At 35.8% G+C, this 18,306-nt stretch overlaps 1 protein-coding gene across 1 annotated transcript; it reads right to left on the bottom strand.

Annotated features, from left to right (window-relative positions):
- Positions 1 to 339: 339 nt before the first annotated feature.
- Positions 340 to 1,557, bottom strand: LOC149259845 (uncharacterized). Its single transcript, XM_089455397.1, has 3 exons — positions 1,415 to 1,557; positions 993 to 1,255; positions 340 to 881 (listed from the first exon to the last, which is right to left on the bottom strand). The coding sequence occupies exons 1-3, from the start codon at positions 1,555 to 1,557 to the stop codon at positions 340 to 342; spliced, it is 948 nt and encodes a 315-aa protein (XP_089311523.1).
- Between the last annotated feature and the right edge of the window lie 16,749 nt (positions 1,558 to 18,306).

The following is an 18,306-nucleotide window of genomic DNA, read 5'->3' on the forward strand; positions in this document are numbered from 1 at the left end:
AAGAATAAAAGGAAATATGGTTTGAATTTAGGTTTTGGTGATTTATATTTTGATTTTTGAGAAAAAATTGGTGATAAGTATATATAATTTATTTATAGAAAAATTTGAAACTATTCATTATAAAAATAAAATAAAATGAGCCACTAAATAGTTCCAAACTGGTCAAACAAATGAATTATGATATAATTATCATCCAAAAACTTGTCAGAAATCAAATGATATAGTATCATCACAGGGCTAAAAACAGCCAGAGCAACCATCAAAAACATGAAAAAAATTACAGGCAAAGCAACCATCAAAACATGAAAAAGAAAAATTAGGTCCCATTACTTACTTGTTTCAACCATGGCTTGTAGCCTCAAATTGAGTCCAATCGATACTGTCAGAATCCACTGTAATTGAACTCACAACCTTTACGGTCACTCGACTAAAGGGCATGAATAGCTCCCATGTGGGTTGTCCTCCATTTGGATCGGGGTTTGTAGAGAAATAATGCTTACCCACAACTTCTTGCCCTGGAGAAGTGTGTAAATATGCTGATACATTGAAATTAATCCAAGAAGAGCCATTAAATCTATAATACTGGATTCCTTCAGCGTAAAATCTGAGAAGAGGACTAAAAGTCTTTGAAACACTTATTTCGACATGAATTCTCATTGGGAGTGATCGATCTTGTAACCAAAACAGATATTGCGCAGTGTATGGAATTTGAAGTTGCTTTCCAACCACATTGCATTTTGAAGATGGAGGAACTCCGCCCTTGGAATGCAATCGTTGTACATAAGATACCCCGCTATTGCCCTGAGCACTGTGTGAAATGGCCTTGAGCAGGAGATCATCCACATCTTCACTACCTAACATTTTCATGGCAAGTACATTACCTGTGTTTGACATTAAAGCAAGTTAAAGGACAACAAACAAATATTTAGACTTCTGTTTATTAGAATTTTTCATTTTACAGAAAGAAAATTAAAAATTAAATATGTGACTACATGTTACTGTTGATTCGGGGATGGCCGAGATGGGCTCTCCTGCTTTCATGCTGAACGCAAAGATGGGTTTCCCACCTTGAGCTAGAGGCTCTCTCAAGAAATAATGATAACCCACTGAGGTATGCTTCCCATAAGCACTAGTACCATAAGGAGAATAGAGCGTGGCCATTGCCCCAGCCGAAGTATACTGGAGCCCAGTTGCACTTGAATGTTTTGCACATTTATAAATTTGGACTCCAAATGCATCCACTGTCCGAATAAGCCTGAAAGAACCAACATTTACTTATCAGATAGATCCACAAAGAGTGGAGCCTATTCTCAAAAATAACTCTAGATCTGTTTCATATAATTAATTTCAACTACTACAGGAAATATAACATTAGTATAAATAAATGACATTAAGAGTTGGAAATAATTCGTACGAATTCCCAAATGGAGGATCGATCGATTTTTTTGAGAGAAGGGTTGCTGGTGCAGCTTCTGCTTCTGAAATATTATCTAAATTACAAAACGCGATCAATAATATAGTGAGTAAGAACAAGTGATTTCGGTTGAACACGGCCATTTTAGACGAGTGAATATCTTTTCCGAAGATGTAGATATAAAGTTGTGGATGTAGGTCTCATATTTATAACTTTTGCTGTGCAAGATCAGTTCAATGGACTTTGACATATTCGTGTATTGATCCAAGAAAGTTGTATTCAATCAAATGTCCAACACAAAGATGTTGATACGCAATTTTCGACAGGTATTGTCACGCCCCCAAGCCTACGGTAGTCTTTTAATCGTGCCGGCGACGTGCGGCACCACCGAACGCTTTCTTTTTAACAATACTCGCGTTTAAAGCCTACTTCAACATAAACTTACTTAACTTGTGTTCTTGTAACCGAATAAATTTTATCTTTTATACTTCATCAAAGAACATTCTCATTCATCAATCATCAACAATAAACCGAGAACAATACACAAGTATAAAGGGAGGGGCAACTCCCGAACAGTCTGCCCAACAATAATATTATATCAGAATATCAAATTTTACAACAAGTGTGTCTTGGCCGAACCAAGTCTCACACTTAACCAATTTTTACAAAGGTAGGCCACCTGCCTTTTACAATAGTCTTGTGCACCTCTTGCGCAAAGGATGGTGCTCACCCGAGCCACCTAAAATCCTCTGCCAAGTCCTACACCAAAACCCTGCATAAAACAGCACACAACCTTCACCTTCACACCTCAACCGTACTTAAGTCCAAACTACACCTTAGAAGTACTACGCATGAGATATGCGTAGTCTTCTTTACCCTTATGTTGTTTTACCCCTTGTACGAATGAAGATGAGCAAAGATTTCTTTTCTTAATGAGCTCTCATGCTCACATATATATACTCTCCATACCATGCTTTTAATCTCCTTTAAAGCCGACTTATGTCATGAAGTCCTTTTCACATAATAATATTATATTATTATGTCCACTCCATTATCTTTCGTATTACATAGGTTTTTTGTCTTATGTGCACATATCCCCTTTACATGTGGCTTGGTTATATTATATTTTATTATTCCACATATAAACTTCATATGTTTTATAATTCCATACGTATATATAACCTCCATGTTATATAATATGTGCGTACATAATACTTAGTCGCATTATGAAAGAGGTTTCAACACTTAACCATTTTAAGTGTTTTTTCCCTTTCATCAAATTTCGTCAGATTTAACATGTATGATCGTCGCACCAACGTCGCAGCTCGTCGCACTCCCGTTTGCCCGCGCGCCCGTGTGCCCGCCCGCGCCCTCGTGCACGATCGCCCGCCTGACGCCCGTCGCACCGTAGCTCGGAGGCCTTACATTCTCCTCCACCTGAAATTGTTGTCGTCCTCAACAACATACCATCTCGGTAGCTCTCCACCAAGATCATCATCATTCAGAATGTCGACCTTTCTACATAAGGCAAACATCCTTGCAACATATGTAGAGACTCTTTCTCCACTATGTCTCGGCCTAGTGACCACTGCCACCAAGCTCATCATCCATAATCCATGCTCAGGTGTATCACCAAAGCATCATCATTGTAACTCCATCACTCCAAAGTGCCTCATCGATCCTCCACATCAAGTCACTCTTCCAAGCCATTCCCATACATGTACTTTGAAAGTATGCATCCCATACTGCATCAAAGTCACCTGACTTCAGCTCCTCAATGCATCAGATCTTCTACGTCCACCATACATGAAGTCCCTAAAAGTCACAACAATCTCATGTCGTCATGAGCTCCATAAGCCATCCCTCAACCACACCTCAGCAAGCATACAATATGCCTCAGCTCCCCATGTAGTAGGAATGCTCCATAGCTGCTCACAACTCCATCCAAGTAATCAACTCTCGATGTACCCCATTCAGGTCCATGAAGCCCTTCTTCATCATCTGCAATGTGCCATCCTCGAGTCTCCATGTCACACTAGCAAGTCCTCCAACCTGATGTCCATGACTATGTTGTCCAGGTAGTCCAACCAAGTAGACCTACCACAACAATCGGTCATCCTCACTCAAGCTGCTATCTTCGGTTTAGTGAACTCGGTCACCCAACCATCTCATCATCATGTCATGAGTCCCTTCACCATAGCTCCTCCACCAAAGTGTCCACCAAGACTTGCTCTTGGTCTCGGCCATGAGAAGTCCACTCAAAACATCACAAGTGTGTGCCCTCCTCAACCTGTCCATGAGTCATGCCGGGCACTTAGCCAATTCTCCATGTGGCTAAAGCATGACTCATCCTTTCACAACGATCATCAAGTTCCACCCTTGTCCCGGGTCCTTGCACCTTCCATCACAAGGTCACAAGTAACCCCAACAAGCCCTGCAATAGTTGACAATCCTTGCTTCTCCATACAAGGTTCCATCATAGTCATCCATGGTAAGATGTCCTTTTTCCTTGGCAAACTGACTTCGCCCTTTCCTGCACATAGTCCATCTCCCAAATGTCCAAATGAAACACAAGTATCACCACTTACTTCATCATCATGAGGCTCCTCCATGTGAGTGACCTCATCCAAACATGTTGACAAACTGCACGATCCTGGTTCAACTTGATCAGCCTCAAGTTCATCCTCCATCATGTCTTCATCATCATGAAGTCCCATGTGAGTGTCCTCATCACTCCATGCTGACAAACTGCATGATCCTGGTTCAACTTGATCATCTTCAAGTTCATCCTCTATCGTAGTCATGTCTGCAACATCTTCCTCTATCACAGCTTCCTCTTCCTTGTTGGCACAATCTGCAACTTCACCTTGCTCCATTGTCCAACCGGGTTGAAGAAGTTCATTTTCAACACCTTTTTCCAAGGCTTCAAGCTCTTCATGGATTCGGGGCCTCTCTTCCTTTAGCTTCTTTTCCTTGCCCAAGAAAAGAAAGAGTCTCCTTTCACGTTCATCCAAACTTGCCATGCCTTGTTGTCAACTGTCACGAGCAACCTTTGCTCACCAGCTCCAACCGAGCTCTGATACCAACTGTCACGCCCCCAAGCCTATGGTAGTCTTTCAACCGTGCCGGCGAGGTGCGGCACCACCGAACGCTTTCTTTTTAACAATACTCACGTTTATGGACTACGCCTACTTCAACATAAACTTAGTTAACTTGTGTTCTTATAACCGAATAAATGTTATCTTTTATACTTCATCAAAGAACATTCTCATTCATCAATCATCAACAATAAACCGATAACAATACACAAGTATAAAGGGAGGGGCAACTCTCGAACAGTCTGCCCAACAATAATATTATATCAGAATATCAGATTTTACAACAAGTGTGTCTTGGCCGAACCAAGTCTCACACTTAACCAATTTTTACAAAGGTAGGCCACCTGCCTTTTACAATAGTCTTGTGCACCTCTTGCACAAAGGATGGTGCTCACCCGAGCCACCTAAAATCCTCTGCCAAGTCCTACACCAAAACCCTGCATAAAACCGCACACAACCTTCACCTTCACACCTCAAACCGTACTTAAGTCCAAACTACACCTTAGAAGTACTACGCATGAGATATGCGTAGTCTTCTTTACCCTTATGTTGTTTTACCCCTTGTACGAATGAAGATGAGCGAAGATTGCTTTTCTTAATGAGCTCTCATGGTCACGTATATATACTCTCCATACCATGCTTTTAATCTCCTTTAAAGCCGACTTATGTCATGAAGTCCTTTTCACATAATAATATTATATTATTATGTCCACTCCATTATCTTTCGTATTACATAGGTTTTTTGTCTTATGTGCACATATCCCCTTTACATGTGGCTTGGTTATATTATATTTTATTATTCCACATATAAACTTCATATGTTTTATAATTCCATACATATATATAACCTCCATGTTATATAATATGTGCGTACATAATACTTAGTCGCATTATGAAAGAGGTTTCAACACTTAACCATTTTAAGTGTTTTTTCCCTTTCGTCGCATTTCGTCACATTTAACGCGTATGATCGTCGCACCAACATCGCAGCTCGTCGCACTCCCGTTTGCCCTTGCGCCCATGTGCCAACCTGTGCCCTCGTGCACGATCGCTCGCCCGGCGCCCGTCGCACCGCAGCTCGGAGGCCTTACAGGTATCGTTCAATAACCAGACTCCGACGCACGATATGATTTAAAAATAACAAACGCGTGTGAAATGCAAGTAGCTTACTTCAACGTAGATTTATTCAGATTCATAAATGATCAACAGGGCAAACCCGGAGTTCTCACGATGTATCATATACTTGAATGTCCACGGAACACATTTGTTGAGCTTCACATACATATCACATTCCAGTGGTATTTTATGCCAAATCGGGAGTGCCTATGATTATTTAATAGCGATAATCAAATACTTCAAAATTTGTTGACGTTAATAAACATATCAGAATCGACCGAGTCAAATTAGAAGATTGCAGTGTTATTTTATGCCAAATCGGGAGTGCCTATGATTTTTTAATAGTGATCATCAGATATTTTAACATTTGTTGAGGTTAATAAACATATCACAATCGACTGAGTCATAGTAAAAGATGTCCCTCCTGAATTCGGGAATTACTCGGATACAGCGACTGATATTCGGCGCAATACATAAGTGCATCACATTTACGTAACCTACGGATTTCGTCTACTGGAGATTTGATACAGGAGATTTTACGTTAGAATTTTATGGTACATAATCATTATTACAGGATCACCAAATAACAAACGCGTGTGAAATGCAAGTAGATTACTTCAACGTAGACTTATTCAGATTCAGAAATGATTTCTACTGGAAGGATTTCTACTAAATGGCCAGTGATAGGAAGTGGGCAGATAAGAAACATGCATGTTGAATGGATGTAAGATAGGTTGATGACAAACCACAGTTGAAAATAAGGTTTGAAGGCGAGGTCAAGATGAGACATAGTAGATGATCCTTCTACTAAATGGCCAGTGATAGGTTGATGACAAACCAAACTTGAAAATAAGGTTTGAAGGCTAGGTCAAGGCCAGTGATAGGTTGATGACAAACCACACTTGAAAATAAGGTTTGAAGGCTAGGTCAAGCTGAGACATAGTAGATGATTTTTTAGTGGTGACTAAGGAGTATATAGAAATTATGGATTGACGCCAGGAGTAAATCCAGACTTGGCAGAAAAACTGATGTGTTTATTTCATTAGGTAGCTATTGTTATATACATGAATGTGACTGATCAGTTCATCTCCTTGATGACTGTTCACATTCCACATTCACCCAATCGCAGAGGATTAGGTGTCAACATTCCCCCGTTAATCTGAAGGGATGTTGGTGAGTCCAAGCATCGTTCTGAATCTTTCAAGCTTTTCTCTTCCAAGCGCTTTGGTGAAGATGTATGCAATTTGCTCATTTGTGGAACAATGACGAAGATGGATTGTTTTGGCCTCAACATGATGTCGGATCAGGTGATATTTAGTATTGATGTGTTTTGTACGATCATGGAACTTTGGGTTCTTGGCCGACTTTATTGCAGAGGTGTTGTCAATCATGAGTGGAGTTGATTGTACTTGTTTTACCTGCAAATCTTCAAGAATTTTCCTGAGCCACGCAATTTCTTTCGTTGCTTCAGGTGATGCCATGTATTCTTCTTCTGTTGTGGAATCTAATGGAACTGATTGTTTGCGTGATATCCAAGAGACAGCTCCTAATCCAAGACTCATAGCATATCCTGAAGTAGATAGTCTAGTTTCTTTGTCTCCATCGAAGTCTGAATCAGAGTATCCAATCAAGCTGAAGTCGTCCACTTGTGTATACTTGATTCCAAGGTCTTGAGTTCCCTTCAAGTACATTAGAACGCTTTTTGCAGCAGACCAATGTCCCTCACAAGGCTTTTGCATAAACCTGGAGAGGATTCCAACAGCGAATGAAATGTTTGGTCTGGTAGTAGTGAGGTAGATGAGACTTCCTATAAGCTGTCTATACTTTGTTGCATCCTCAAATTCCTTTCGTTCAATAGATGTGAGCTTTAAGTTTTGTTCCATTGGAGTAGAAAGAGGATTGCACTCTGTCATGCCAAATCTGTTTAACAAATCTCCAATGTATTTCTCTTGAGAAAGAAATATGGATTTTGGATGTTGGGTTACTTCAATGCCAAGATAGTAATGAACATAGCCCAAATCAGTCATTTCAAAACTTTTTCCTAATTGTTTCTTTATGGATGCAATATAGCTTTCATTGTTCCCTGTCATTAAAAGATCATCTACATATACCACAAGATATACAACTGTTTTGCCAACTTTATTGACAAATAAAGTTGCATCATCAAGATCAAAATGATTGAAGTTGAGTTTCAGAAGATGCTCAGTTAGTTTTTCATACCAGGCTCGCGGTGCTTGCTTGAGGCCATACAAGGACTTCACAAGTTTGCATACTTTTTGTTCATGTCCTTTCACAGCAAATCCTTCAAGCTCGGACATAAAAACATTCTCTTTTAGATCTCCATTCAAGAATGCAGTCTTTACATCCATTTGATGGACTTTCCAACCGTTCTAAGCTGCTAGTGCAAAGAGTGTCCGGATGGTGGCCCATTTTGCTGTGGGGGCAAAAGTTTCATCATAATCGACCCCTTCCTTCTATGCAAAACCTTTTGCCACAAGCCTAGCTTTGTGCTTGTCAAGTGAGCCATCAACTTTGTACTTGTTCTTGTAGACCCACTTGTAGCCAATTGGTTTGGTTCCAAATGGAGGGTCAACTAGCTTCCAAGTGCCATTCTTTATGAGAGCATCATATTCCTTTTGCATCGCTTCTTTCCATTCATCATGAGAAGCAACTTCTTTGAAGAAAGTTGGTTCAAAATCTGTAGACAAGTTCAATTCACAATCATAAGTAACATCCATATCAACAGGTGAATTAGAGTCATCTACATCACCTCCATTTTGTCGGTTTGAATTTCTGGTTCCTGTTTTTCCAATTTCATCAGGATGAACACTTTCAAGTGTCTTTGTCAGCCACTTTGGAAGACCTTTCTGAGATGGTCCAGGCTGCTCTGTTGATTGAGTTGGGACTGAATCAAGATTGAGTCTCCCAATTCTATCAATTACATCACTTAAAGCATCATCCGTTGTTGGAGTTTCATGCAAGGGAGATTCTGTTTCAGAAGAAGATTCCACATGTTGATCTAGTATAGGAATCCCCCCTTCAAGATGTGGAATCTGATTATCAAATTCTTGAAATGATTTCGTTTTTGCGAATCTATCCAAGCGATCAAGTTGCCGCTCAACAACATTGTCAGATTTGGATGATTCAAGAAAAATGACATCTCTAGATACAAAAAACTTTTTATTTACTTCATCATAGAGGTGGTATGCTTTAGAGGTGTTTGAATACCCCAGGAAGATACACTTACGACTTCTAGCACCAAATTTGTTTCTATGTACCTTTGGTATCAAAGCATAACAGGTGGAAACAAAGATCCTGAGATGTTTTACCGAAGGAACATGTCCATACCACAATTCATAAGGAGTCTTGTTTCTTATGGCATTAGATGGACATCTATTCTTTATATATGCAGCACATAGAACAGCATCAGGCCAAAACATTATCTTTACATTTTTTAAGAAAAGCATGGATCGTACCATATTCAAGATTGTTCTATTCATTCTTTCAGCTACACCATTCTGTTGGGGATTATAAGGCACAGTTGTTTGATGTTTGATCCCATGTTGGCGGAGATAGTTTCCAAATTCATTTGATGTATATTCTTTTCCATTATCAGTGTGAATAGACCCAATATGAGATTGTGCATCATTTTCAATCCATTTATGAAAGTTCTTGAATGTTTGAAAAGCATCAGATTTGTTCTTCAATAAATAAACCCAACACATTCTGGTGTAATCATCAATAAATGTCATGATATATTTATTTCCATTTGCAGAAGGAACAGGGATTGGACCACATAAATCTGAATGAATGAGTTCAAGCTTCCTATGTGCTCTTGAATGTGAATCATGAAAAGACTGTTTACTATGCTTTCCTAGAATGCAAGCATCACATTGCTTATGTTTCCTAGGAATTGTAAGCAAACCAACAACACCATTTTTCTTCAATAAGCGGAGACTGTCATAGTTTAAATTTCCAAATCTAGCATGCCATAATAAACTTGATGGAGGTGTACCTTCTTCATGATCAGAAATATATGAGAAATGTTGTGCATGAGCAGAGGTTCCTTGCAGTTTGAGAAGCCTTTCTTCTTCTATTCCCCTCATGACAAGTGAGTGGTCAGATGCTTTTCTTACCTCAAGCTTGCCATCAAACATATGAATGGAGTGACCTTGCTGGCAGATGTGGACCAAGGACAGCAAGTTTCTCTTGAGCTGTGGGAGATATAGAACATGATCCAGAAGAAAGTCTGGAAGACCAGGCAGTTTAAGCCTGATTGTGCCAAGCCCTGATGGCTTGATTTTTGACTGATTTGCAAAGTATACTGCTCCATCAACATTGTCAGTGAAATCTTCAAAAAAATATTTCCTATGATTCGTATGAGAGGTTTCTCCTGAATCAATCAACCAATCATTTTTCGAAGAAGCAAGTGAAGCATTAATCAAATCTTCATTTACTCCAATGTTACATTGTGCCTCAATATAGTGAGCGGATTTAGGTGCTTTAACTTTGTTTGTATCATACCTTTCTGCTGGTTTCTTTTCTACTCAATTTTGTCCCATGGTAGCTTGCACGTAGAAGCATCATGTGATCCATTTCGTTTGCAGCGAATGCAATGCAGATCTACCTTTTCTCCTTAAGAATGTCTGCCCCCCTACCTCTGAAATATCTTCCTCTTCCTCTTCGTCCACCTCTTCCTCTTGTAGAGTCTTGATCAGGATGCTTTTCTTTACGAGCAAGGCACACAGTCTCTTCAGAAGATTCAGGGACTGTCTTCTCTCCAAAGGCTTTCTCTCTTTCAGCAAACTTTTTCACAAGAGAGTCAAAGGTTATATCTTTAAGATTTCCATTTGCTTGTAAAGACTCAAGATAATTGGAGTAAGTAGGATAGAGTGCCTTGATAAAAGCAATAAGAGGGATATCCAGCTCAACCTTAGTGGATTTGATATCATGCATTATGGATTTTACTTCAGATGCAAGAGCAAGAGGATCATTATTCTTCAGTTCAAGAGTGAAGAGTTTAATCATGAGCTAAACAACTTCAAGTGTAGAATGTGAGTCATAAAGTTCTTTCAGCTTTTGTAAAGCTTCAAAGGTAGTTGAATATGATGAAATATGGTGACTTATTTCTTCATTTACAGATGCTGCAATTAATGCATAGGCTTTGTTGTTCTTGTTTTCCCAAATGACGAGCTTTTTGTCTGGTGTAGGCTATACTGGGTCATTGTCTCCTTCTCCGACACACACTCCCTTCCACAACTCATTGAAGATGAGGGTGTTTTTTATCATGCGGGACCATTCAGGATAGTTCTCCTTGCCAATGAGAACTATTCCTACCATAGAGATGATTTAATGCATTCTGTAAATAAATACTTCTGCTGCTGATATACAGTGAAATTGTACTAAAAAGGGCAAAAAAAAATTCAAACACTTTATGTACTGTTTCTTCAAATCCCTCCAAGGATAATGTATCCACTATATTCCATATCTACAAACTCAGTTCATAACTCATTCAAATGAAAACCATAATATATATATATATATATATATATATATATATATATATATATATATATATATATATATATATATATATATATATATATATACTGATCAATATAACACACAACTTTAGCACACATATAAATCACTGCTTTAATATAGCTACAACAACACGCATTAATTTAGCACTCTATCTCAAATAAAAAAAACACCTCACGATAGCCATGTTTCGACGCATCAGAAAAACAACGCATCAATCAAGCACCATTATCTTAGCAAAGAGGAGCACCGCGCGATAGCCATGTTTCAACACATCAACAAAAACAACGCATCAATCTTTTCACATTCCCACGCAGTGGGGTCCCAGCTTCGGTCATTCAAAGGTAAAAGAAGTTTTCAGGCTTCATTCATGGGCCAGAAGTTTATGCACAATATTCAGTCCAAAATGGAGCATTTTATGCACAATATACAATCCAAAGTTTGGAAATATACAGTAAATTATACAGGCCAATTCACAACCTGCTAAAAGGGCAAAGAGCTCTTGAACTGTAGGGTTTATTCCAAATTATAATGCCCCCTACGGCCGTATGGGAAATGGGTATCAGAGAAGGGAATTCTTCTGGATACCTTTGGAGAAGTTATGCACTAGAACTGCCATCTAAATGCCAGAAAAAAACAGAGAAACGTTGGATAACATGCCCTTTTTTTTTTTTGGCAAATCCATCTCTGGAATGTCTTGTTGTTGCTTTCAATGAAATAATTTGAGTGTAGGGAGGAGTAATGTCTTCAAGCAGAGACCTCTTCGGTGGAAGCAATTTCACGCTTACGGAATGGCTCGCAAACTTCAGGCCGAGTTCACACCGCAGAAATGCAGGAAACAAACCTTCCTCTCGCATAGTCATTTTGATAGGATTACGTTATAGGAACCAACGCATACCATGTCTGCCATGGACTGAGGCAGAGCAGCGATATGTCTGGTGAGGCAATGGACAGAGGTAGAGCAGCACTCAGCACAGAGGCAGAGGCAAACTATTTCAGGACAGAGGCAGTGGCAGTGCTCAGGACAGAGGGAGTTACAACTATTTTTAGAACCTGGGACCTGTGCTCTGATACCATGTCAGGCCAGGAGTAACTCCAGACTTGGCAAAAAAGCTGATGTGTTTATTTCATTAGGTAGCTATTGTTATATACATGAATGTGACTGATCAGTTCATCTTCTTGATGACTGTTCACATTCCACATTCACCGAATCACAGAGGATTAGGTGTCAACACATACGTTGGAGATATAACAAGAGAATGGTTAGTATCCACATGGATGAGTTGAAACGATGTGTCTCATCCTAGTAAAAAATTTTAAATCAAAGATGAAACATGAGGTTGCGTGACACAAGGTGGAAGAGATGGAAATGTGAGAGAAAAGTGCCATTTTTAAGTGTTGGTAAAAGAAGAAATGCAGATGGTGAGTGTCATCTCCTGGATTCATGAAGGGAATATAAACACTAAAATAGCTATTGTAGACATGAAATTTTTTAGATTATATCTATAGGGGCATATATTTTTAAGACCTAGTTACATATGTGTAGCATGGTAGAGTCTAAAGTGATGGGGACATGTATGTTTTCTAGATTGTGTCTAAAGAACTTGTCCAGGTAAGTTTAAAAAGGGAATTTTCAGTTAAATGTGGCTCAATCGTAGATTCAAATGAGTTTAGTGTATGATATGTGATCTTCAAGTTTCATGTATTGAAAAAAAGTCCATAAATAGGTTTTCCATACTCCCTTATAAGGTGCTTATTTACAATGCAATAGATCTATTACAATCTATTTTTCATGATTTTGAGTTTTCCAAGATAAATTGTGTATCATGATTCAGGTGTTTTTTCTATATGGGTATATGACTATAAGACCTAATTAGTCAAGTGAAACTAAACTATAGAGAGATATGGTGGTGATGTATATTTTATGGATGGAAGCTAAATAATTTTCCCAAGTCAAGTTTAAAGGGGGAATTTTTAAGGTATTTATTAGGTTGAATTCGACTTCACCATATAGTCAATTTGATATGGTAACTAAGAGGTTTACCATTGTAGTTTTATGAACTCGAGGTTTCACCAAACTACGACATTTTCCATGGTATTTTTATGTACTTTAGTTCATTTTAAGGCATGGTGTCTCGTTGTAAGACACGATTGAAATATTTTAATTGTGTATCTATGTATATATGTAGTAAATGAGAATAAAAGTTCCTTATTTCCTAAAAAGACATTTACTACAACCCGTTATGAGAGAGATTTATAATTCCACCCATACTAACCATATATCTAACATTTAGCATTTAACAAAATAAATATTTAATACTTAATATGGATTTAAAGTAGTACAAAGGGAGATGTGTAAATGCTAATATAACACGAACAATATTTCTAAAATTCCTTCCATACTCAACATATACCTAACATGTAGAATTTAACAAAATGAATATCTAATTCTTAATATGTATTTGAAGTAGTACAAAAGGAAATATGTAATTTATAATATAACACCAAGAGTATATCTAATAGATATACCAATAACTTATGACTTAACAAGAGATAAGATGACTTGACCCTTATCAAAATGGGAAAGCATGTCCCTATATAGGAATTGAAATAAGGTGGAGAGGATAATAAATTGTTTTCCCAACCAATTGGTTTAAACCCATGAGATTGCATTTACAAGAAATATTATTAACCAAAAAAATTTCAATATGGACCTTAAAAAATACATGCATACATAAATACATACTTATATGTATATATAGCCTAATTGAAAATTTGGGGTGGTTTTGTTGGTGTGAATTATAAGCAAAAGGCATAGGGTCAATTTGTTGTGAGGGTGACGTATAACTCCTTGAGTGATTAACAAGAAGTTGTAAAGTGGTATTTAAAATATTTTGATTTAATCATAAATAAACTATTTCAATATATACCTTAGGTAAAATATATCAATAACTATAGCCTTGAGGTTTATTTCAACTGTTCATGTCCCCATCATTAAAGCACATTTTCTATTTAGAGGTTACAGGTTCGATTCTCTTGACATTCTCAGGGTTATGCTACGTAGTTGAGCTGGCATGAAATGATTGCTTTGGATAGACCTGTCTCGTACAAATATTATGTGGATATAAGAATCATTGATCTTCGAACCAACATAATGCAACATAAATTTTCCATATTTTTTCATAGTGTATTTTGGAAGATACAGATCTATGATTTCACTGAAGCATAATGACATTGAGAATTTCTTTGCACACATTTTACTAGAAAATTAGTTAAAATTAACAAACATCTATGGAATTCCATAAAATTTATATCTACCAAAAGTATATTCAATTCTGCAAATCTTGGTACTGTTTTCGAAAGAAAATTCACCATATTTGATGGAGTTTAACCATTCCGAACTTGGAGAAAGGTGATCAAAGCCGAGCTATTGTAGAGTTGCAGGTTTTCAGCTGAAAAAATAGTCTGGCCAAACAAAAAAAGGTTCAACCCAATTTTTGTTTGTCGCGAACAGACATTAAATTAAACAGGAATTTTTTTTGGCTAAATATTTTTAAAAGTTTAGCCAAAAATCATAAACATATTTTTCGTCGACCACAAAATTAAAACCACGTGATCCTCTGATATAACTATCTCGACTGAAAACTATAAATAAACTCAGTAAAAAGGAATTTCACACTCACATTCCTAATGCACAAATTTTGAATTCCAAACTTCTTTGCATCTAATTTTTGGACATCTTTTTTTTCCTTTTATTTATTATTATTATTTTTTTTTGGCTGGATTTTTAAAGTGAGCCTTTTCGGCTGATTTTTGAAAGTAATTCTTTTGGTTTAAATTTTGAAAGTTAGTTTTTTGCGCTGAATTTTGAAAGTCAATTTTTTGGTCTGAATTTTGAAAGTGAGATTTTTAGGCTGAATTTAGAAAGTGAATTTTTTTTTGCTGGATTTTGAAAATGTTTTTTTTGTTGCATTTTGAAATTGATTTTTTTGGGTTGAATTTTGAAAATCTACATAGATTGAATTACCATGGGAAATTAAAGAAATTGAAAGAGAAAATATGATTGAATAAGAGACATTAGGGTTCATAGAGAATAATTGAGAATCTATTAGAAAAGAAAGAAGGAAGAATTCTTAAATATGGAAAGCGAAAATCAAACTCAACAAGAAGTTGAATGAAATATGTAAATTTAAATATTATAAATGATATTTAAATTTAGTACTATATTGTGGAATTTAATTCTTATCTGATAAACTAATTTGAAAATATTTTGCAATGTAAACCGAGAGATTTTCTTCATAACATTGGTGATGAGATTGAAAATGTTGAAAGACGAAGTGAAAAAGAAAATGAACCAATGATTGATGATGTTGTTGAAGATGTTGAAAGATATTCAATTGAAGAAGTTGAATCACCATTAGGTATGTATATATATCTCATGTATTATTGAAATTATACATATTTATTAGTTTCAATTTCATGAACTTTGTTTTATAATTTAATAATCTAATGTATATTTATTCTCATTTACATTAAATTGTCACATTTAAAAATGAAATCAATATCGATGATGAGATGTTAGAAAATGTGAATACTGGTACATCTGGATATAAAAAATCTAACCATGTTATATGATATTGTGTTAAGCTCAATATTGATAAGTTCTTTGATTCAAAGATGAAAATGTGATAGTTCAAGCTCAAATTTTGAGCAGTCTCTTAACATCAAAGAAATTAAAAAAAGCTACAACACTATTGGGTATTCTAAAATCCACAAAAGATGAAAAGGTGAAGGGAAATCTAATTCAAAATATAAATGGTTCTCTAAAATAAATTGGAAGATCTAGAAAATAAAGTGATCTAGATGCACATAGAGAAACAGAAATGGCAGTGATTTCATCAAGTACTAAAGAAAATCGTTTGGTAAAATATTTGACAAAAGATTTAGGGACCTGACTGAAGACATTGCACAAACATAGGAAATTTCGATTGCAAATAGATGTAAATGATGATCTTTCTTGTTGGACAGTTATTTGTAGGAAACCATACAAAGATAGACTTGGAGAATATGTTAAAAAAATAATATATGAATATTGGATGAAAATTTCACGTATTTCGCCAAAAGTAAGGGATGTGACATGGTTAAGAATAACACGAAATCAACATGAACAACATGAAAAACATATCTTGGACACCACTATGATATAGTTGTTCAATAAGTTTATAGAAGAGAATTGTGGAATTAATGTCTCAATGAGTACTTTTGTGCAACAAAAACCATGGTATGTTAAACCTATCATTGTAGGCGACACTTTTTGTTTTCATTATCATGTGGAATTTCAATTATATTATTACACCTTCCTTAATTTTGATAAAACATTTTGGAAAAATTAACCTCCTCCTTCCACTATCCCTGATTTCATATCCCAAATTCTATTTGGAAGAGAAAATCATGAATTATTTTACCAAAAGAAACGTGTTGGTGGTAAATGTGATCATTGTGGAAATTTAACTTTATTTCACAACAAATATCCTATTGATATGAATGATCAATCATTTTCCAACATAAAACTTAAATGGAAGAGGTATGAATATATCCATACATTGATTGGTTCAAGTATTAGTACAAGTGCTAGAATAATTGATTTAGAAGAAGAAGAAATTAATGTGATAGAGTTTTTAAAGAAGTTTGAGACAACAGTTTATAAACACACCAAGAATTCTCATAGAGCTCCATGGCAGGACCTGCAATTCAGAAAATCCCAAAAAATATTTCCACCGAGGACCATTTTGTTAATAGTTAATTTTGGAGATAATTACACAACACAAAATGAAATACATAGTTAATATTATCATTCTACCCAAGTCTCTATGATTTTCCATGTTCTATATAGACCTGTTGAACAAAATTTTGATCATGTAGAAAACACCAGTGAGAATTGACATGTTATTTAAGAATATCATTTTTATATCAGTGATGACCGTACACATGATACACGTTTTGTGCAACATTGCTTTGATAAGATTGATGACTTATTGAAAAGTCGTGGAATAAAATTAAATGAACATTGGATATGGTCAGATGGATGCACAGGTCAATTCAGATCTTCACCATCATTCTTTTGGTTGTGTTGTCTTCATATGAAAACCAACATTAAACATTGTTGGAATTTCTTTGAGACCGGTCATGGAAAAGGAGAACAAGATGGTGAAGATGAATGTTTAAAATGAGAATTTTGAAGATATGAAATGGACCAGTCTGCAAACCAAATTGTCTCAATCGAATAAGTTGCTCAATGGTGCATTGTTGCGCTAAGCCATGAGACTAACCTATCAAGGGAGGTACACAGGTATGTACATACGCATTAGCTTGTATATATTTTTAATGTATGATAATTTTTATTAATTTTATAATTTTAAACATTTATAAATTATATAGTTTAAATATTTGATCAATAATTATCTTTGATATATACATTGTATTTTAAATAACATATTTAAATTGTTGTTTGAATTTACTATAGTTTTTTTTTGCATATTGGAGTCCAAGATGTAGATAGATCGATTACATATGAAGTTGAAACAGTACAAAGGACTCAAAAATTTCATTCAATTAAAACAAAAGACCACCAAATTGCGTTTGTATTTGATAAAATAATAACATCTTGTTTTTGTCTTGTTTGCATAGAGGACACACAATTCAATGATGTTTGTGAAAACAATATGTACGTAAAAGCTTGAAAATATACAAAACTTAATAAAAAGGGGAAAATGTCGGTTGCAAGCTTTGAAGGTATGGAATTAGAGGAGAATATAGTGTCATCTAAAGGTGATCGAGTTTATGATCTTGTTAGAGAAGGAAACATTTCAATTGTTTTCAAAGGATATATATATATATATATATATATATATATATATATATATATATATATATATATATATATATATATATATATATATATATATATATATATATATATATATATATATATATATATATATATATATATATATATATATATATATATATATATATATATATTTGTGTGTGTGTGTGTGTGTGTGTGTGTGTGTGTTTTATGTTTCTAAAATCATTGTATATAAGTATTTAAATAATACTTAAAACTGTATGTAAATA

The sequence above is a fragment of the Pinus tabuliformis genome, chromosome 6 (genome assembly GCF_031772625.1).
Source record: "Pinus tabuliformis cultivar Carrire ecotype Pingquan chromosome 6, CPIR1, whole genome shotgun sequence".
In the NCBI taxonomy this organism is placed as follows: Eukaryota; Viridiplantae; Streptophyta; class Pinopsida; order Pinales; family Pinaceae; genus Pinus; species Pinus tabuliformis.